The 20,938-nt window shown below is 63.0% G+C and overlaps 4 protein-coding genes across 4 annotated transcripts; all 4 read right to left on the reverse strand.

Moving 5' to 3' along the window:
- Positions 1-179: 179 nt before the first annotated feature.
- Positions 180-4,886, reverse strand: LDBPK_040560 (hypothetical protein, conserved; the record flags this gene model as incomplete). Its single annotated transcript, XM_003858070.1, has 1 exon — positions 180-4,886. One exon carries the CDS (start codon positions 4,884-4,886, stop codon positions 180-182), a length of 4,707 nt encoding a protein of 1,568 aa, XP_003858118.1.
- A 2,011-nt stretch (positions 4,887-6,897) lies between these two features.
- On the reverse strand, positions 6,898-7,800 carry LDBPK_040570 (spermidine synthase, putative; the record flags this gene model as incomplete). Its single annotated transcript, XM_003858071.1, has 1 exon — positions 6,898-7,800. The coding sequence occupies one exon, from the start codon at positions 7,798-7,800 to the stop codon at positions 6,898-6,900; it is 903 nt and encodes a 300-aa protein (XP_003858119.1).
- Positions 7,801-8,544: 744 nt separating this feature from the next.
- On the reverse strand, positions 8,545-9,348 carry LDBPK_040580 (hypothetical protein; the record flags this gene model as incomplete). The annotated part of the gene is made up of 1 exon (XM_003858072.1): positions 8,545-9,348. The coding sequence occupies one exon, from the start codon at positions 9,346-9,348 to the stop codon at positions 8,545-8,547; it is 804 nt and encodes a 267-aa protein (XP_003858120.1).
- A 768-nt stretch (positions 9,349-10,116) lies between these two features.
- Positions 10,117-19,437, reverse strand: LDBPK_040590 (hypothetical protein; the record flags this gene model as incomplete). Its single annotated transcript, XM_003858073.1, has 1 exon — positions 10,117-19,437. One exon carries the CDS (start codon positions 19,435-19,437, stop codon positions 10,117-10,119), a length of 9,321 nt encoding a protein of 3,106 aa, XP_003858121.1.
- Positions 19,438-20,938: the final 1,501 nt, after the last annotated feature.

Consider the following 20,938-nt stretch of genomic DNA (forward strand, 5'->3'; position numbering starts at 1 on the left):
GGGGGGGGTGGAGGGGGGGGGGGGGGGAAGCGGCTGAGATACAGATGATACACAGTTGAACGGAAAGTTAGAGACGCTCGCGCGTGGCCATGCAGGCATCACCATACACGGCCTCCACACCATGCGAACCCCTTCCTCACATTGGCTTCTCGTGTACGCATACCCTTCTCCTTTTTCCGTTAGAAGAAGTTGTCAAGGGCATGCGATCGAGAAGCCGCCGTCGGCTGCTGCTGGCTGACATTCCCCGCTGCCGCTGCGTACGCCGTCGAGTGCGTCGGCGTGTCGGCAAAGAGATTGTCCATTACGCCGCGAGGTGCTGGCGCCACATCGGCAGCGGGAGTCAGCGAGAATGCGACGCTGATGCATGGCGGTGTTGTTTCCATCCCACCTAGCATCATCGGAGGTCCAAGTGGTGCACCGGTACTCCATACGCCACCCTCACTGCCACTGCCGCCGCTGTCGGCGACCTGTGTCTGTGGCCTCTCAGCTGCCGTCCCCTGCACTGGGGCTGGCTGCACGCTCACCATCGCTGATGGTGCCTGGATGCCCCACGAGTCCCACACGTCGCGGTGGTGCGTCGTCGAGGCTGCTGTAGAGGCGTGCATGGGCGATGCTTGGTGTTGCTGCGCATCTCCACCAGGGCTTCGATCCGGCAGGACAGGGCTCACAGAGGGGTAGTCCTGCGGGACGCCGCTGGTGAAGGCGCTCCACGCCGACGGCTGCGGGGCTGTTGACTGCGCTGACGCGGGAACTGAATACCGAGAGTCTTGTGGGACCGATGTCTCCGCAGGCTTCTCGGCTCTCGACGGTAGCAGCAGTCGCGACTGTGCAGACGAGGCGGAAGACGACGCAGCGGACGCGGGTGGCTTCGTTGCTTGCGAGAGCGACGGTTCCGATACGGCGCGCATCGCACGAGCCTCAACCTCATGCCACATGTTTATGCACGACGGGAACAGGAGTCCTACTAGCAAGTAGGCCGCCGCGGACCCGGCGTCCAGAGCGTCTCCACCGGCGCTTGCTGGTGAGATTTCTGCGCCTCCTGGTGTGACCGGACGCAGCAGCGACTCGTATGCATCGAACCTGTGCACGATGTCGAGCGGTAGGGCATGACAGATGTAGAGAGACGCTTCCGACATCGCTTGCAGACCTCGGTCATGCTTCTGTGCATCGGCGCTGATGTTGGTCTTATCCCGCCTGCCGTCCGGGTCAGTGCCGGCGCGGGCGATGGGGTCGAACATCTCCGACTCGATCCCCAGCCCATTCCCATACGCTCTTCCTCCGCTGTAGAAGCCGGCTTCAGGGACGCTGTGGCCGCCACTGCCAAGACCTGCGACTCGCACCACGTTGACACAGTCATGCAGCGTGAAGTCCGTGTCGAGTGCGATGTGCTGCTGCTGCTCCTGCTGCCGGGCATACTTGATCCGCTGCGGTGGTGGCATACAGGTCTTGAGGAAGACTTGTGCGTTGCGGTTGCGGTGGTGGAGACGGCGGCCGCGACGGTCACTGACAGCACCACCTGCTTCTCCGCTGCTGCTCTCTATCGAGGTTTTCTCCAAGTGTGATGTGACGGCGAATGACTGTCGGGCCACTGGTAGCTCCGAAAAGAGCGGAACGCTAAAGGTGTGCAGGCAGGCGATGGCAGCGGGGAGGTAAGCCGTGCGCAGTCCGCGCGAGCGTCCGTTGCCGCCGTAGCCATGCTTCATCGCCTTCGCGACTTTCGAAAAGAATCCACGAAAGCCACCACCACCACCACTGCCGCCGCCGCCATCGTTGCTGCCGCCATACACCCCAGAGCCACTCCCACTGCAGGCGGCATGCTTTGCAGCGGCAACCGCGCCCTCCTCGGCGCCGTTGCAGCCGCCCGCGAGAAGCCGGATGGCACGCGGCACGCTCATCGACGACGAGGCGCCCGGTCGGTTCGCGAACCACCGCGTGACCAGAGCAGTGTACACGAGCCCAACCGCGTCCACGGAGGCCATGTCGGGGTACAGCTCCGCGTAGTGGAGACGCGCACGACTACACAGGAGCGCAAAGAGCGCCAGGTAGCGGACATTCGCCAGGAGGGGATGACCTTCCTCGCCTCTGCCGTGATGCCGAGGTGCCTGCGCCTTGCCCACGCGCGCTGGATCAGCGCCGGAGAAGACGCGACGCAGCCCCACCTGCTCCGCGGCCAAGACCGCGCACTCGAACTGCTTAAAAATGTGCGTGCGGGCGACGCGCTCTGCCAGTGCGTGGTGCTGGTCCATACCGGGCACCAAAAACACAGACAATTCAATGGCAGGGGCGCGACGCTGTCCAACTCCGCCAATGCCGCCGCTGCCGAGGGTCGTCGCGGACAACCCTCGGCGGTACGCCCCTGTGAAACGACTCACCATGTAGTCGAACACACCAGCCTGTACCTGCCAAACCTCGCTTAGGGACGGCGCCGGGAACTGCGGGACGGGGGCAGCAGCGAAGGATGCTGTTAACGACGCGGGCCCACCGGCGAAGGACTTGGAGAAGGATCGTGCGAGGGCCTCCGTGATGGAGCGCAGCGATGTAGTGTCGTCGCCGTCGTCATCACCGGTGTGCGTCGCTGTAAGCTCACCATTGCCATCCTCGGCGTCGCTGTAGATGCTACGATTTGCCAAGGTGTCGTTGAGCGTGCTCTCGAAGGACATGTTGCTGCCGGCACCGGTGCTCATGATTGCCTGTCGCAGCCCTCGTGCCAGGCGCGCCGCCAGCGACTCAAGATCCTTTAGTCGAGCCTGCGTGTGCTGCGCCACCGCCTCCAGGCTGTGCCGAAAGAGACGGCGTTTATCAACGCTCACCACGCGGCGCAGCTGGTCTCGAAGGTTGTCGCTGAAGGCAGGCAGGAGGTCCAGCGCAGCTGCGTTCATAACGTTCGACTTAGCCATGGCGCGCAGGCTGCTACGAACGGCGCCGTAAAGATCGGTGGCGCTGCGACTCCCGTCTCCCTCGCAGTTGTGCGACACGATTCGGCGGAGATTCACGTGCGCGCGAGTCGCCCAAGCGTTCACGGAGCGGCTGCTTGCCGCCACCGTTGCCACCGACCCGTCGGACGGGTCGGTCGATGCCGGAGAATCGGCCTGCGAGAACCGCGCTACTGGCTCCTGCGGGCATACACCAACGCAGCCGGTTCGAGCGTCGGCAATCCAGACCCGCAACGCGCGCTTGCCACTGCCACCGTAGCCGGTGACGCTCACGCCTGCCTCGCCTGGCGAGGCAGACGAGAGGAGGATAAGATAGGGCTGGATGGCGGCGGTGCTGCCGACGAGAAAGCCGCTGCTCTCCGTCCGCTGCGAGGGTGGCACCGCGGCAGACGGCTTACCCGACGAAACTTGCTGCTGCTGCTGCGCAAAGGGGGGCTTCAGTAGGGTCTGCAGCAGCCCAGTCACCGCGGCCAGGTGCGGCGGGAGATATGGGACGAGCGGGGACACCCACGTGAGCGGGCTCAGCAGCGCCAGCAAGCTGACGACACAAGCGGACGCGTGCTGCGGAGTGGCGCCAAGCACCACCACCCGCTCCTCCTGCATCAGGAGCGACTGTAACACGCGCAAGGCGTCTTCGTTGAAGCTCAGCAAGAGGAGCGACAGCGGCACGTCGGCGTAGGGGTAGAGCAAGTCGAGGGGGCGGCAGAACGTCAGCAGATCCGAAACGGAGGATGCAAGCGGATGTGAGGCTATGGCGCCACCACTGCTGCTTGTGAGCGCTAGCTGCACGGTGAAGGTGTCCCCAGGCAACGTGCGACTGCTGACAGAGCCAAAGTGGAGCAGCTCCTTCGCCAGAGGCAGCACAACCTCCTCCTGTATCGCATCATCGAGGAGCGCCGTGTAGATGTCGTGAGGGGGTGCGGCGCTTGCTGACGCCGACTCCGTGGATGCGACGTGCTCACGGTACAGCCGCTGAGCGACGTAGCTCATGGCCGCCACCGCCTCGTGCGTGAGGGCACGCATGAAGTTGAACACCGGCGCATCACTCAGCACACACCATACAAGCACACTGGCCTCCTCGTCGCTGTCGTCACGCAACGAGGCGTCCAGGCGCTGACTGTCCAGGGCAGCTTTGGCAGCCGCGGCCGCTGCATCGACCACCCCGCCGCTGCCGCTGAAGACGTCGCCCTCCAGAATGAACGCGTAGCCGTGCACGTAGCCGCCGTCCTCACCGGCGCCCGCGTAGTGCACAACGTCGTTGTACCGCATCGGACCACCGCGAACGTCGGGCTCGGCTGACGGCGCGGTGCCTTCCCCTGCACAGCAGCGCACCGCCTGCTGCTCACACCACTGCACGAACTGCGATGATGGCAATGTCAAGTAGCAGCCCTCCGCAGAGACAGGCAGGAGGCACCACGGGTTCAGCTGCGGGCTGTGCGGCGTGACCGTGCTGCACCATGCCACGTCCTCGACGAAGTTCGCCGTTGCAGCCGCGACAACACCTTGCAGCTGGCTGCTATCCATGCCTCTGCTGCGGGATGCGGGAGCGACCTCGGCCGAGGAGGCCAGCGCTACTGCCCGCGTAAGCTTCACCGATGTACGCACGACGTCGGTCTGCAGCCGGCGCAGCTTTACCCGCTGTGCAAGGCGGTCAGCGGCAAGACAGCCGAGCACGCCATGTAGCGAGGGATGCGCCTCCAGAAAATGCGCCGCTTCTTTCGGGGTGGCTGTGGCTGACCGCGGCGATGACGTCGACGTCAGCGGCGGCCCTTGCGCGTAGTGCGAGACGATGGACAGCTTTGGCAGCGCCGGAGCCGTCTCGCCCGCCGAGGACGCCGAGGGAGCCGACGGCGACAGCTGAAAGTGCGCCGTGGCGCGGAGCAGGAGAAGGCGTGTGATGAGCGGAACGCCGTCGCCAGCGCCGCCACCACCGCCGACTGTCCCGCCAAACATTCTCACGCCGCGACCGACACCAAACAGCAGGCGCGAATGAGCCGAGGAGATCACCGCAAGCGAAGAGGAAGAGAGCGAGGCGGGCGTGGTCAAAGGCTTGTGTGTGCGTGTGTGAGCGCATCGCGCGCGCGTGCAAGCCGGACGCAGTGTGCGATGACACAAGTACTGCTGCTGCTGCCGCTAATGCTGGCGGGTCTTCTTCCGTCGTGAGCGCGTGTCTCTGGGCGTGCGTGCGCACGAAGGGCGGAGAGAGGGGCGAGAGGTGGGGGTGGGGTGGATGGAGCAGCAGCCGCTTGCTCCGAGCGTCGGCGCGGGCAGAGGAGAAGAGATGCAGAAAGAACAAAGAACAGAAGCAGAAAAGAAATGACGGCAGCCGGGCTGCAAGGACAGCGGAACGAGGGAGGGAGAGAGGCGAGGTGCACACGTCCACACAGGCAGCAGAGCAGTTCGAGTGTGTGGTGGTGTGATGCTGATGGTGTGCACCCGCCAACAGGCGTCAGGGCCAGAGGAAAAGACAAGACAAGCAACACACAATAACAACGAGAACAAAAAGGAATGCAAGTGTGTAGGTTCACAAGCAAGCACAATCACATGGACACCGCGCGGTGATGGGCGCGATCCACACAGGGTACTCCGTCTCTCTCTCTCTGCTTGCTTGCTTGAGTGTGTGTGTGCACGCCGAAGCAGCCGCGAGGCGGACGGTGAGGAGAAGGAGGGACCAATATCTCACACTGACGAAGCGCAGGGCGAGAGGACGTGCGCGCCGCCTAGAAACGGCGAAGAAACGAGGCTGAGAGAGGCGACGATGGCGGCGGCGGAGGATGCGATGAAATACCTTGTCTGGTACTGGATGGGAAAGCACACAGACACAGACGCACAGACTCAGGGCAGCGCAAGTGTACCTATGTTCACGCCACCGTGTCTTCGACACTGCCGTGTAAGCGAAAGGCGGAAAGGTGTGCTACGACGCTGAATTTTATTGATGCAAAGACTCGGATGTCCGTTGCCACACTATCGCCACTGTTTCTACACCTTGCATCACGAACAGGCCACAGGAAGAGAGACCAGAAGGGATGGTGATCACGACGTCCATGAGTAGTTACGGGGGGGGGCAGCAGCAGAGAAGGATGACGGTAAGGGCGGGAGGCTGACGAGGTTTAGGGATGGAAAGAGCAGCAGCGGCAGCGGCGGCAGAGTGCGGTAGGTGGGGCTCACAGCTGTCTCAAACTTCCTCTCTTCGCGCGCTCGAGGCCGCATGGGCAGGTGGGCAGGCGCGCGACTCTTCAGGGTAGGATGCGCGTACGCAGTCATACACACCCTTTCACACATGTGCACTCGTGGTGATACTTGTTTCGCTTGATTTTACGATGCGATCAACATCTTACAGTTCCTCTGCTATGAAGGGGGCCGGGGCGAGAGTGGCAGTGGTCAACGTGCACCCACGCACGCATCGCCGCCTACAACGCACAACACAACGCAGGCGACACGGCGAGCAATGCCTTGTGGGGTGCGACTGAAGCGAAACGATAGAAAACAGGAAACAGCCCCCCTCTTCCCAAAGAAAGGTGGGGCGGGGGTGCAGTCGTGTACGGTGTAGGTGCGCGTCGGTGCGTGGCCTCCTCCTCCGCCTTTTTTTTTTCGCAGCCATGTACTCCCCGCATCCCGTGCAAGCAACGCGTCCCATGCACGCACGCACGCGCACACACAGAGGCAGGCCGGTAGATGGACCGATACACAAACAGGGGCGATTAAAACGACGAAAGCATAGTTAACGTGCGGAAAAGAAGGGATGGCGTGGGGGGTCAAGGGAGAGGCAGGAAGGGGTGAGGACGCTGCGGCTGATGGTCCGAGTGATGGACTGCGCAACGGTGGTACAGAGAGCGGCCTGCAACTGTCGCAGTCGGCGGGCTAGTGCGCAGCGCACCGACATTGAGCCTTTTAACGCTTCATGTACGCCCGCGCGTCCCCCTCCGAGCCTGAGGCTCCTCCCTTTTGGTCCTCCCCTCCTTCTCTACTCGTTCAGGTGAGCCGCGAAGCGCGGCAGCACGAAGGCCGCCTTGTGCATGTCGCTGCTGTAATACTTGAGCTGGTCGGCGAACCCGAGCGACTCCACCGGCCTCATGGGCACCGTCACGTCCGTGTCTGCCGACTTGGCGCAGACCAGCGTGCCGATGCTGCCGCATGGGTAGGTCGGGATGTAGATCATTGCGTACTTGACCGTGGCAAAGCCGATATCCTTCTTCAGGAATCCCATCATCATCTCTATCAACGGGCGGTGCAGCCAGACAGACTCGCCCTGGTTGCACACGACGCCGCCCGGCCGCAGAATGCGGAGCACATTCGTGTAGAAGTCCGCGCCGAACAGCTCCGACGCCGGCCCCTTCGGGTCCGTCGTGTCGATGATGATGACATCATACACGCTATCCGGCGCTCTCTTTACGAAGGCGGCACCGTCGCCAACGGTCGCCGTCACGCACGGGTTCGCGAAGCCGCAAGCGATCTGTGGGAAGTGCTTCTTGCTCTGCTGAATCACGGCGCCGTCTATGTCAACGAGCTCGACGGACTGCACAATGCCGTCTTTCTCGCTCTTGTGGCGCAGCACCTCGCGCACGACACCGCCATCACCGCCGCCAATGATAAGCACGCGTTCCGGCTTGTGATGGCACGTCAGCGACAGGTTCGCAAGCATCTCATGGTACACAAACTCGTCGTAGTCCGTAAGCTGGATGACACCGTCGAGGGTCATGACGGTTCCCCACGGCCCGCTCGGGTCGGACTCGAACACGGTCAAGTGCTGGAACTCGGTGGGTTGGTCATACAGAACCTTCTCCACCTTCAGCCCCTGTGCCTGGCCGGGCCACATGGTGCTCTCTTCACGGAACCAGCCATCAGGCAGAAGACCGGGGCCTGGCATCTTCACTTTTCTGCACACTCGAACTCTGATCGACAAGTCCCTTGCGGCTGAGCGCTATACCTGAGGAAGTGGATGATCGCTGTTTGGGTTGGTGTGTGGCTGTGCGAGCTGCTCGTGCGTGAGCGTGAGCAGAGACGTAGACGTACAGGGGGAGGGGCAACAGGTTCATGCACCGCTTGTGCGGGAGCGATTCCATGCAGCGTCTTGTCATGCACCTCAGCATCGCTCGCGCAAAACCAGCGAAAGGAAGGCAAGGAGAGGCAAGATGACCTTGCCAGCGGCGCTGCTTGCGGAGGTGCGTGCGCCGCCGAGAAAAAGAGGAAAAATGGGAAAGGGAGGGGTGGTGCGCGCTCGGGAAAGAGTGCGAGTGACGGTATCCATCGACGGATGTGCACCTGTTACGTTGCTGAGGCGTTCTTGCCACTATGCCCCCACACCTCCGCGTCGCCACCACCGCCATCCTCACCCGTAAACACACACACACACATATGGAGACTTCTCGTTCTGGGTTGTTGTGGACAGTGACAGTGGCGTGGGGAGGGGAGGGGAGGTGTGTGTGTGTGTGTAGACGGTGATCGGGTCTTCACGGAGGTTGTTTAAGGTTCAGAGGCACTGGATCGACGCACACACATACATACACACACACACACACACACACACATACATACGCGGGTACCACCCCTCCCTCCCCCTTTCCCAAGGCATTGCAACTGCAGAGATTATGCAAGCACACTACCCAGGTGCTTACTCTGCCAACACACTCGCGCGAGCGGCCAACACCAGCAGCGAGAAGATGCAGAGCAAATTTACATAGTTGCAGTAGTGGCGCATGCTGCTGATGTAGCGGTCAAGCCCGCACACGATGAGACCGCCAATGAGCACCACTAGCATCCCGGCCACGCCGAGACCTCGGACTTGGTTTGGCGGCTGCATAAGGATAGAGTAGGCAGCCCCGAGGCTCACAACGACGGAGACGATGATGATGATGTTCGTCATTACTTCATCGGCCATGACGTCGAGCTTCTTGATGCGCTCGCGGCGCGCAGCCTGGCCAGCCTTGCGGCGCTCGTCGTTCTCCTGCCAGAACTTCACCTTTTCAGCGAGCTCCTGCGCATCTTTCGCGAGCCGCTCACTGCGCGTTTCCGGGTTCGAGACGGCCGCCAGCCACTCTGCCTCCGCCGCGTCCTCGACGCGACGTTGCTCCCTCGCCAGGACCCGGCTGCACGCGGCGAGGACGCTATTCGAGGCGAAGATGCACAACACTACGATGAGCATGTCGAAGCTGATCGCCAGCGGGGGATCCGGCCGCAGCTCCGACTCGCGGCTCTGCATGCGGGCACGACTCTTTCGGCCAAACGCCTGCCAGAGACCCCCGGGGCCGTCTAGCGACGTGCTCCCGGTGACTACCGTGAGAAAGTAGCAGCTGACGCCCAGCAGCAGCGCGCTGAGTACGGGCTCCGGAGACGTGAGAACAAACACAATGGATGGGCGACGCGGGTCGGGGATGTAGAGGGGCGTCGTCGGACGCTTGCGGTTGAGCCAGCGCATCGTGGCGTTTATGTTGTTAAGGTTTCGTGAGGATGCCGGTGATTCGGTTCGACGCCGTTGCGGTGCTGAAGCTGCGCTTGCGAGTGAGGGGGCGTTGGAGGTGGTCGCACGGACACGGTGTGTACGCGTGTGCACACACACACACAGACGTTTCCCCACGCAGGCAGACCCAAGGCGTTTTGAAAAAAAAAAAAAAAACAGAAAAGAAAGGAGATGGAGAAAGTGGTCGGCGTCAGCTTGCGTCGCGAATGGTGGGTGCTTCAGTGCGGAGGTGGTCGTGGTGGCTGATCAATGACGGCTGAACGGAAAACAGATTCATAGAGGGGCGCATACGGGCAAGTGAACGGCTCAACACTGCACCCCACCCCCTACCCCTACCATACTCCTTCCGGGTGTCGCTGATGCTGCCCATGGTGTGCCAGTGCGGCGTGAGAGCGACAGAGGCTGCAGCGTGAGTAGCTCATCCATGCGAGCTTGAATTTGCTGCTGCTGCTCCGCTCCGTGTCTCACCATCTCCTTGGGGGGGGGGAGAGGAGGCTGCATGCCTAACGACCTCATCAACGGATTCGCACTCGAATGCCTCTTGCATGCTTTTCTCTCTCTCTCTCTGCGTATGTGAAGGGCGTGCGTGCGTCATTGCAGCGCTCGGCAACAACGAGAAGCATGAGGCAAGCATTAAAAAAAGTCAACATCCATCGTCCTTCCCATACGAGAACCGGCTCGCCGACACCGGTGAGCACAGCTGATGGCTCGCTTCCTAGCACCCCGCTACAGGCTGTCTCCCGAGACGACGGAGGCAAGAAACAAGTAGCGCAGCGCTGTCCCTTCCATGGCCGCACGCATGATACTTTCCGCCTTGGCCGGATTGCGTACGACGTGCGTGATGAACACATCGTGCGGCTCCAGCAGCGTGTACTCCACAGCCGCGGCGGCGGCATTGGAAGATGGGGATGAGGGCGGCACGGCCGCGCCACGCGCACCCCGCGTAAGCTCCGTGATCCCTGTGGAGCCCGTACCTTCAGCGCCAACGGAGGTCGCAGCCGCTGGTGTGCGCATCGCGGCTGAGGTTTTCGGTGCTGAGGACGACGACGCGTTGGGCTGCCGTGGTGTTTCTCGGGCGACGTCTTGCTTGAAAGACCTTCCCGCCATCAAGTTCGCTGCCACCGTCGCCTCGTCCTTGGCTTCATCCAGGCTCACGTCTGCATTGGGGCTGGCTCGCAGGCGCTGAGGAGGCGGGTGCAAACAGGCGGCAAGGTCTTCGCCGCTGCCGCCGTTGACTTTGCTGCTAGCCTTGCCTGCGATCATGGACTGCAGTGTTTTGATATCCTGGTGGATAAGGTGTGTCTGCAGTTGTGCGCCCAGCGCATCCCCGCCACCACTGCCGTCCTTCACGCTGCCCGTCATCATTGAGGCCTTTGCAAGTGGCTCCTCAGTGCTCAGGAAAGCATCGGGCGCGGTCGCCGCGGCGCGTGTCGCAACATCGGCGTCGCTGATGCCCAGTGCCGCCGTCAAGGTAGCGGCCATCGTTGCGGGCCGCTGTGAGGCGACCGTCAAGCACGAGGCGGGCACCATCACGGGTGATGCCGAGTGCAGTTGGGCGTTTGCCGGCGAACTTCTTTTAGCAACAGTGGCGCTCATGACAGTGGTGGTCGGGGCAGCGGGCGACAACACCGCGTGAGGCGCAAGCAGTGACACGGAACGCTGGGGGTTGGTGGGTACCGCATCCCTCGCTTCAGACACGGGCAGCGGGGAGAGAAGCTTCCGTTGCTGCCGCTCTGCCTCGCGGTCCTCTTGGGTCGGCATCCAGAGAAGATACTCCGCACTGCCTGTCTTGGCGGCCCGCCGCAGCGCCTCCTGCATTGGCGGTGTCAGCTGCGCGTAGTAGCGCTTTCCAAAGGACGAAAGGGTGTCCGTGGACACGTTGATGGACGGTGACGATAGCTGCGCACGCGCGTAGGCCCACGCAGTCGGCAATGACCACGCCTGCGACATGAAATTGGTGGGGGCCGTGGTACTCTGCAGCTCGTCCTGGCTTGCAGCAGGCTGGGTGTCGGATGCGGCTACGGTCATCATGTCGCAGCCGTCAGTATGGTGCTCAACCGCGGCCGCGGCAGCGATCACCTCTGCCGAGCGCCCCATTAAATGCGCCTCCGTCTGCTCCGATGCGAAGACGAACGTGGCGCCGTAGGCGCAGAGCAGGTACACCATGCTCGCGTTCTGGTTGGCGATGGCGTAGTGCAGCGGGGTCAGCCCGCGTGTGTCGAGAGCGTTGAGTTCCGCACTCAGTGTGCGCAGAAGCCGCAGCGTGCTCTGCTGTCTGTGCTGCCTACGTCCGCGGGGCTTCTCTTCGTCACTCGCGGAAACCGAGGCGCGCTCATCCGGCGCAGCCGGGGAAGACCCGCGCACTGTCGTCGTGGTAGTGGTGATGATTGAGTGAAGGGAGCTGTAGTAGGACAGCGCGGAGGCCGAGTCCGGAGAAGGGCAGGACGGAGATGAGCAGCGATGGCGGTGATGGTGGTGGGCTGCTTCCGTGGCCCTGTCCCGCTGCCTGCTTCGACTGAGGCTGCTGATGAGAGATTCACTCGTACCGGCGCTGACGCTGTCCCTGTTGCCGCCGACATCGCCCGTTGACGCCTCCACGGCGGCCAAAGTTGTGGGGATCGTTGTCGGCTCGTCATCACTCTCTGCGCGAGACGCCTGGCCATCGTCCTGGGCGGCCGCAGCCTCCATCGCTGCCGTCGCGGCTGCTGCGACACAGCTGAGTCCCGTGACGAGCTGCGCGCGGCGGTGCTGATTCTGCAGGCGCCGAGCCACAATCAGCAGCGCCTGCTGCAGGGCGCGACGGGCACTCGAGGAGGCCATCTGTGCACAGGCCCGATCTACCGCTGTCTCCACTGCCGCGAGGTGGGTGATGTCGATCGGGACGCCGGCGATGCAGTGGCGCAGCTTCGCCACTGCCGAAACGAAGGCACGGGTGCGCTGCTGGCGCAGGCGGCGAGGCCGTTCCGCCCCCTTGGCTTGCCGGTACAGCTCTCGGGGTGCACCGGGCGCCTCAACAATGTGGCACTTCACGTTTTCGTGGTTGCTACTGCTGCTGCTGCTTCTGCTGCGCGAACTGGAGCCGTCAGCGTCCTTCTCGCTACCGTATTCACCTCTCTTGCGGCGGCGAGGGGGGTGGTCCATGCTTGCGTAGCAGACGGCCATGCCAGTGTGCAGCGCTGCAGCTGCGGAGATAGAGCCAAAGCAGGTCTTCGCCATCACGGTGTTGTCGTTGCTGCCGTCACCGTCCTCGTCATCTCCTCTGCCCATGCGGGGACGCTGCGATGACTGACGACGCGAGTTGACACGCCGGGGTGACGTCGTCTTCCGAAAGGTACTGCTGCCGAACACAGTCTTGCGCACCCGACGCCGCACCGCGTCGACGCGAATGTTGGTCTGCAGTAGCGTGACAAGAGCGCGCACGAAGCCCTGCTGCTTGGCTCGCGTGCGTCGCTCTCGCGGCGGGGTTGTCGGCGCCCCTGCCGTGCTGGCGGCCTCGTTTGATTCAGCAGACAGCGTGGCACTGCTCCACGTGTGGTTGAAGATGTCCGAGGTGGAGCTGGAGGCAATGACGTCCGTGTCGCTCTTGAAAGACATCTCGGTTGTGCATGTTCTGCTTGGGTCCGTCGAGGACGGCCCCAGAGACCGTTGCAGTGCCTCCTCGATTCCAACGACAACTTCACTCGTCGTGGCGGCAGCAGGCAGTGAGGAGGGAGACCTGGAGAAGTCGTCTAGTTCAACCATCTTTTCCAGCAGAGGTGCTGCTTCCGCAGCAGCCGCACCTCCACCGCTCGCCATCATGTGGCCGACTCCAGGTGCGCCTGCGCTGCTGCTGCCCGCATCTGCAGGGAAGACGTACTCCTCCATATTGGGCGCGCTCGGCTCGGTAGTCGCCGCCACCATGGCCAAGGACTCGGCTACCCCAGCGAGGTCGCAAGCAGCTTGGCTACTTTGATAGGCGCGTAACCGCCTCCGCTGCCGACGACGCTGGTACGCGTCCTGCGTCGCCGTCGCTGACTCCCGCCGGACACTTTCAGCGCGCTGCTCATTCTCGAAGACCTCGTCCAGCGCACACGGAACGTAGTCTGGCGCGCCACGCCAGCGCAGCACGTACGCGAGGCACTCCGTCGAATCGCCCACGGCCGCAAGGTGGAATAGGTTCAGGCGCAGCGACCGCACCCAGAAGGCGGCGGGGCCGGTGGAGGAGCCGAGGGAAATGGCCGCGGTGGGAGCTGCTGCTGCGGCTGCTTCGCCACTCACACTCGTATACTGTGAACACCCGTCCGCCTCCTCAGAGAGGGGGGCTGCGACGTGCGCCAGCACTGGCTGCTGCTGTTGCTGCTCCGCCGCTAACCCGTCCACATGGAAACTGATGTTCGCACCACTGGCGAAGTCCAGTAGGGTGCTATCTGTAACGTCAGGTCCCGCCGTGGCCTGAGAGGACAGCAACGGCGGCACGGTCGTCGTTGTCGTCGCCAGTGCACTTTCTGGTAGCGCCGGCGTCGTGCTAATGGTCGTCCGCGGTTCGTTCGAGCTCAACTCGCGCGCCCTTCCGCCCAGCTTCTCTGCATCTCTCACGCACTTGTGCGGAGCCGCGGCGGCGTCACGGTTGTGCGCGACATCCTCGGTGTAGCACCACCGTAGAAGCAGAACCCGTGCCACCTGCGCGTTGCCAAGGACCAGAGCGATGTGCACAGGGTTGAAGCCGTGGAGGCAGCACCGCTCCCACCAAGTTCGCGTGGATGGCGAATCGGGTATGGCGGCCGCGGCGGTGATGGTGGTGGTGGTGCTTGAGGAGAAGCTGGTATCCGCGATACCAGGCGTATGCGGGGACATTCGCCGACTTCCTGGCCGGCACACATTGGTGCTGCTACAGCTGGTAGATAAGGCGGCGGCGGCTGCCGACATCGGCGACGGAAGCGCCATGGCGGCGTCTCCCGCACCGTTGTCAGCCAGCGGATGCGCCGCCGACGCCGCAAAGGCGCGGGATCGCGGTGCAGGAGAGGTGGGCAGATCACCAGAGGCGGCGGCGACAGGCAGCGACGCCAGTGGCGGACAGCCTTGCGCTTGCGACGCGGCTCCTTGAGGAGCCGCCAGCAGCGCCGACGGCGGCCGTTCGAACATACGTGGGGCAGCCACCATACTCTGCGAAAGTCCGGCCACCACCCGAGCCGTGGTGGCCTGCAAGGCAACGCAGTGCAGCATACTGGCTACTGCCAAATCCGCGTCCAGCTCCACAGCAAGCAGCAGCGGCGACTTGCAGTGCCCGTTGACGATGGGATTACCGGCGTTGGTGATGTGCATGTCCACCCACTCACAGTGCTGCGTGAAGAGCGCAAGAGAGCCACTGGCGTCCCCCAGTGCCGTGCGCGAGTTGTCGTTCTCGCTCGACACGAGAGATGTTGTGTCCCTTCCCTTGTTGCTGGTACACTGTGGGGTGTCTGACAACGTCTGCTGCTGCTGCGTGGGATGTGTTGCGACCTGGTCGTTGGCTTGCCCGCCAGAGCTGCACGGCGCAGCCGTCTTGCCGGCACCTTTCATGAGAACTTCCGTGTTTTCCTTGTCGCTCTCCCAACACGAGGCCGCGTTGATGATGGAGGCGAGTGACCGTGTCTCTAGCTCCGGCCCCAGCAGCGGGTTCGCGCCTTCGCGCAGCAGGGTGTTGACGAGCCCAACGGACCCCTGCATCACGGCCAGGTGCAGCGCCGTCAGCCCCTTTGCGGTGGGGAGGTCGACTTGCGCGCCGAGACGCACCAGTGCCCCTACCATGCCGTACCAGTGCCCCTCCTCCGGCTCCACGACAGCCGCGGCAGCTGCTGCCGCCGCCGGAATAGCCGTGGCTGTTGCTGGGATCGCCGCTGGGTTCGGGCCACGTACGGCGCTGCTTGTGCTTCCAGCGGCCGCATTACCGACGCCCATGGAAGACAGCGGCCGCTGCGATGACGGTGTAAAGATTTGGAGTGGCGAGACAGCAAGCGGCTTGCCAGGTATACTTGTGGTCACCGGGTCGCTCCTGGTGCGCAGGGAGGTCTCTCTCCCTGTCTTCGTGAGCGTGGTCTCCTGTGGGCTCCTGCCACTGCTGTTGCGGCCTTCGACTCCACTGGATGCGTCGCTGCCAGCCGAGTAGGCGGCCTGCAGCTGTGCTTGAACCCACTTTAGTCGCTGCTGCTGGTCGCGTCGCCGACGTCTTGTCGCCTGCGCGGCAGCTTGCACGGCAGTGGTTTCCACGATAGGTATGCCTACGACATGTCGGGCCCCTTGCACGGCTGTGCTCGGCGACTCGGTCGTGATGCGCGGCGACGTGTGGACTTCGGTGCGGTAGAGCACTGCGTAGTGCAGCGGCGCGTAGCCAGCCTTGTCCAGAATGTTCGGCTCAGCGCCGATGCGGCTGAGAAAGATCGCCCCCTGCACAAACCCTCCCATGGCTGCGTAGTGCAAGGCGCCGCGTCCCTTGGCGTCCACCCGATGCCTATAAGTGTGGCCGTAAACCGCCAGTAAACTCTGCAGGGCGTACGTGTTGTCGCCGTCGCGACGCACGCAATCCAGGAAGCGCGCAAAGCCTTCCTCTTCGTTGATCCACGCACGCGTTGCCGAGGAGCTGAGCGATAAGTTCTCATTGAAGGACACGTTCAACACTGTCGAGGTGGAGTCCAGCTGTGTCGACAGTGACGATATCGGCACACCGTCGCCCTCACAGCTGCAGCAGCGTGTCGCAGCGAAGCCGGGCATCACAGTTGCCAGCGCCCGCGAAAGCCATCCATCTTGCGTGACCGACTGCTGCTGCTGGGCTTCTCTTGCATTCTCAAGAGCCCCACCATCGTCGTCGTGATGGCCCGCGTGCTCACGAGCGCCTGGCACCACCGAGTGCGCAGGAGGGTTACCGGCGTGCAACTTCTCTTCGTTCTCGTCGGAAAGCGTCGAGGCGGCTGCCATCGTGTCTGAGGCAGACAGTTGCTGTGCCCGCATCGCCCTTTCCTCATGCCGGAGCTCCGCGCGCTCCATCGCGAGCAGTCGTTCTCGCATGTCCAGCTCCGCTGCCTCGGCCTTCCCGCCCACGCGTGCGACGGTCGGCAACTTCAATAGCATCGATCCCTTTAGGTTCTCGCGTGTGAAGCGGGCCGACGCGGAGCTCAAGTGCTCCATACCCGGCGTCGGTGAAAGCATCGCCAGAGGATTGACAGTCGGCATCGGGTGCAGCAAGGCGGCGGCGACAGTGGGAACTACCCCGACGCCGTTCACGTCTTCAGCACCTCCAAGAGCGTGTGAACTGCTACTGCCAGGCTCTGCCGCTTCGCCCGTGGCCTTGCCAGACTGCTGCAGCACCTTCGCCGCCACACTGTGCCAGAACTGCATAGGCGAGATGGCCGTCACCACGGCCGCGCCGCCTCCAGCTACGCCGTGTGAGCCTGGTGCGTCGCCGCTGAGGAGCCCATCGTCTTCCCGGTCTTTGCCCACAACGACGCTGGTTGCGCCTTCTTCCAGCACTGTCGCTGCCATTGCCGTCACAGCTGAGGGAGGGGACAAAGAAGAGGCGGAGTCAACGGCTGTGCCGGCGAAGGAGGCCCCGAGACGGCGCACCATCCACAGCGGGCCTGTACCCCCGCCAGCCTTCATCAGGCGCGCACTTCGATGGGCGATGGAGTGGCGACGGAGACGACTGCCAAACGGCGGCATCACGGTGGCGCTGACTGCCATGCCGATGCTGTTGCCCCGGCTCACCAGCAGCTCCCTGCCCACCGCCGCTGGCAAACCCAGACCACCGATCGACCCCGGCGTTGCTGCCGGCATGGAGCCTGCCACGTGCTGCTCCTGCGCGTTCACGGACTCGAGGGAGGCCGGTGTAAAGGAGAATGAGAAGAAGAGCTCCCACCACGTGCGACACAAAAGGCGGCGGTACTCCGTGGACACCCAACGCAGCGAGTCCGCGACGGCGTCGACGAGGTTGGCTACCGCACTCCCCGTTGTAAGCAGCACCGCCGCCGCCCACGCCCACGCGGCGTCTGAAAAGAACTGCAGCATCAGCAGGAGTAGAGCGACCGTCAACACATGCCGAAAGTGGAACGGCACTGGCGTCATCGACGCCACAGCGGCTGTTGCGGTTGCGCTCATCGCGGCAGATCCTGCCGTCTCCACGCCGTGCAGCCGGCCAGTGGACGGAAGGTGCCAGAGATCAAGGCTGCTGCGAAATGTGCTGCTGCCTAGCCTCCGCCAGCTGCGACACGGCAGACGCGGCCGAAGTTGCTGCTGGCGTGCGGCGGGCGTTTCGACTGACGCAGCCGCAGCGGCCGCAGACACCGAGGCAAGAAGCTGCCCGGGCAGTCTCATCCAGCGGCCCACAAGTACCCGCTCCGCAGCGAGCAGTAACAGCCCAGCTACGCCGACAAAGCCCTCTGTGGGGCATGGGACGGCTGCAGTGGCTGTGAGCAGTCGCTGACCTCCACGTCTTCCACGCTCCAGCCCAGAACTCCCTTGCGTCTTCGACGCTTCTACAGCCGCCCAGGCGGACGCCGTCGCCGTGGCGGCGGCGACGCGGGCCACCGCTAACAGAGCAAACATCAGGAATGTTAGAAGAACCACCACGGCGTCGCTCAACCAGAAAGCGGCGAGCAGCCGCTGGCGCAAGTGCTGGAGATGACGGTGCCGTTCACGAGACGAGCGGCCCCTACAACCATCACCAGAACTGCCGTTTCGGCTGGTACGGTCCTGTCCCTCTTCGCACACACAAGCACTGAAAGGCCACAGGCGCCGCCCGGAGCAGCGCATCAGCCGACGCCACAGGCTGCTGCTGGTGCTTGATGGGTCCTCATTATCTCTGAAGAGGGACGAGGAGGTAACGTGGCTGGCCGAGCTGCCGGGCTCCACGCTATTCCACATCTTTTCGTCATCGTCGTCGATGTCATCGTAATCGTCGTTGATAGGAGATGGGGCTCGCTTCTGCTGTTGCTGCGGTCGTGTAGGACGCACGCTGCGCCGCCAGGACTTGCGCCGGCTGCCTCTGAGCGTCGCATCCTCCACAAGGACGTCGTCCATGCTCGCCGCCGCCGCGGCCGCTGCCTCGAGGCCGCCAGTAGCACGCTTCACCTGATTGGCGCGGACGGTGGCGGGAAGGTCGCCGCCTCCGCACACGTCCTCTGCACCAGGGGTGGAGATGGAGATGCGCGTGCTGACGCCGCTGTCTGCGAGGTTGCCTTGGGTGCTGTCACCACGATCGCGAGCACGATTTACGTACGAGGGCGCACGTGCTGAATGCCGACGCTGCGCCGCGAGGGATCGCTGGACAAGAATTCGAGGTGCCACGACGGAGCCTCGACGCATGGGAGGCGACAGAGAGGCTACGACGGCGGCGTAGGTGCTTGTTCCATCGAGTATGGAAGCGCCGTCCTTGTTCGCCTCTTCAGTCGCCCGCGCCAACGCTGCTGCTGTAGCTGTAGTAGTGTTGACACCCACGATGGCGCTCCAGAGGCCGGGATGCCGTTCAGCAGTGCCCATCACTGCGTAGCGCCATCGCGCGTTGCACAGCAGGGCGAAGCTACTGAAGAACGCCGTGGCGGCGATGGCCTGCAGGAGAGGCTCGTAGATGTCGTAAAGACGCACTATCCTTGTTGCAGCCGCCGGCGAAGGCGACACTGGTACAACCTCTGTCCAAGGGCTCAAGAAAGCATCGAGGACCACCTGACCTAGCAGCACACACACTTGCCACACTCTCGACGCTGACGAGGATTGCGAAGCTGACTGTGCCCTGTCGAGCTGTGGCGGCAACGCGCCGGCTGATGTCATTGTCCATTGCGGCAGCAGCTGCGAGGAGGCGCCCCATAGGGAGGCCGTCCGTTTACCAATGTCCTGACTGCCGCGGCAACGTCGCATCGACCCGGCGCTCATCAAGTAGGCGAGAAAACCTCCATAGCACACGTAGTGCACAATGCAGTACCACGGCTGCACCTGCCGAACGCAGTGCAGGCGGCGGAAGCGCACGAGGAAATAGGTGCCGACAAGACCAGTCAGGACGTAGCCAGCGAGTGCTACAAGACACACCTGCGCCAGCTTCGTCATGCTGCACCCTCTGTGGTGTGTCGCTGCGCTGGTCTTCAAGCTCAAAAAGGAGGGAAGGGAAGGGAATGGAAGACGGCAACACACACGCACGGAGTGCGAGTGCGAGTGTGCGAGTGGGCTGTCGACGAAAGCGAGAGTGATCACTCGCAAAAGAGGGAGCGGTATGGCACTCCAATATACATACCCATCCGTACACAGGCGCTCGCGCATGTAGACAAGCGCTGCCGACGACAGCGAGACGGTGACTGCCCGCAGAGGTGCCGACAACGCAGCAAAAACGCCTCTCGCACGTCGCAGCGATTGAAGCAGAGGAAAGAATGAATGAGAGAAGAATGATGATGAGGAAGGGAGAAGGTGTGGTGGTGAATCACAGAAAGAAAAGTGGATGGGAGAAAGCAAGAAGGGTTATGGAGGGGAGGAGGGAGGTTGGTGACGACACGCAGCAGTAGCAGCAGCAGCAGAAGGACGGATGGGGTGAGTATAAGATAAACCAACCAAACAAGAAGCAGCAGCCCACTGTGGCACCGACGGCGTCGACAACAAGGGAGAGGTAACGTGTATGTGCGTGTGTGTATATACGAGAGAGAGGGAGGTAGGGACGGGGAGGGAGGGGGCAGAGTGCGTGAGCGAAGCACACGCGTTACGGGGCCTACACGTCTCTCTCTCTGCGCCTTGTGTGGGTGCGTGCGCGCGTGGCTGTGCGCGGGAGTGTATGCGTAGACGTATATATATGCATATGCATGTATAGAAGACTGCGCCACTGAGTGCTGTCTGCGTGTTGGGGGTGGGGTAGGGAGGAGGGCTGCGTGGGGAGAGGCACGCGCTGACTTTGTCCTTGTCGTGCCTTGTGCAGGTACACTCACATGGACCCACCACTACCCATCCACAGACACACAAGTAAGCGCGCGCAGACTTGTTGGACACAGGAGAGGGGGTGGGTGGGTAGGTGGTGGAACGAGGATGGGGGCGAGCTGCCTGAGTTGCTGGAGGCACCGACAACTGTGGTGTGAAGAGCGAGGAAAGATGCGCGACGGGGAAACGATGGCTGTGAATGTGTGGGTGTGTGCGTTTCCAGTCATGCACACCCCGCGCACACATAAATGAAAAACTTCAGCACACACACACGCACACACAGGGTGAGTGAGTGGGAGGGAGGGAGGGAGTTGATGTGGTTGCGGAGAGCAAGAGAGAAAGGTGTGCGGTCACACCGTGAAGCATAACAACACGCGCGTGAGTGTCTGCCAGCCCGCGCTCAACGGGCGGCACTGCCGCAGGGCCTTGGAGAGAGGCGCTCATCGATGTGCGCGCGCGTGATTGTCTGTGTGTATCTTCGAGTCTTGTCAACTGTTGATGCAAAGCAGACACACACGTGCACACGCACATCACACACACACACACGTGCACACACACGTGCACACGCACATCACACACACACACACACGTGCACACACACACACACACGTGCACACGCACATCACACACACACACACGTGCACACGCA

The sequence above is a fragment of the Leishmania donovani genome, chromosome 4 (genome assembly GCF_000227135.1).
Source record: "Leishmania donovani BPK282A1 complete genome, chromosome 4".
In the NCBI taxonomy this organism is placed as follows: Eukaryota; Euglenozoa; class Kinetoplastea; order Trypanosomatida; family Trypanosomatidae; genus Leishmania; species Leishmania donovani.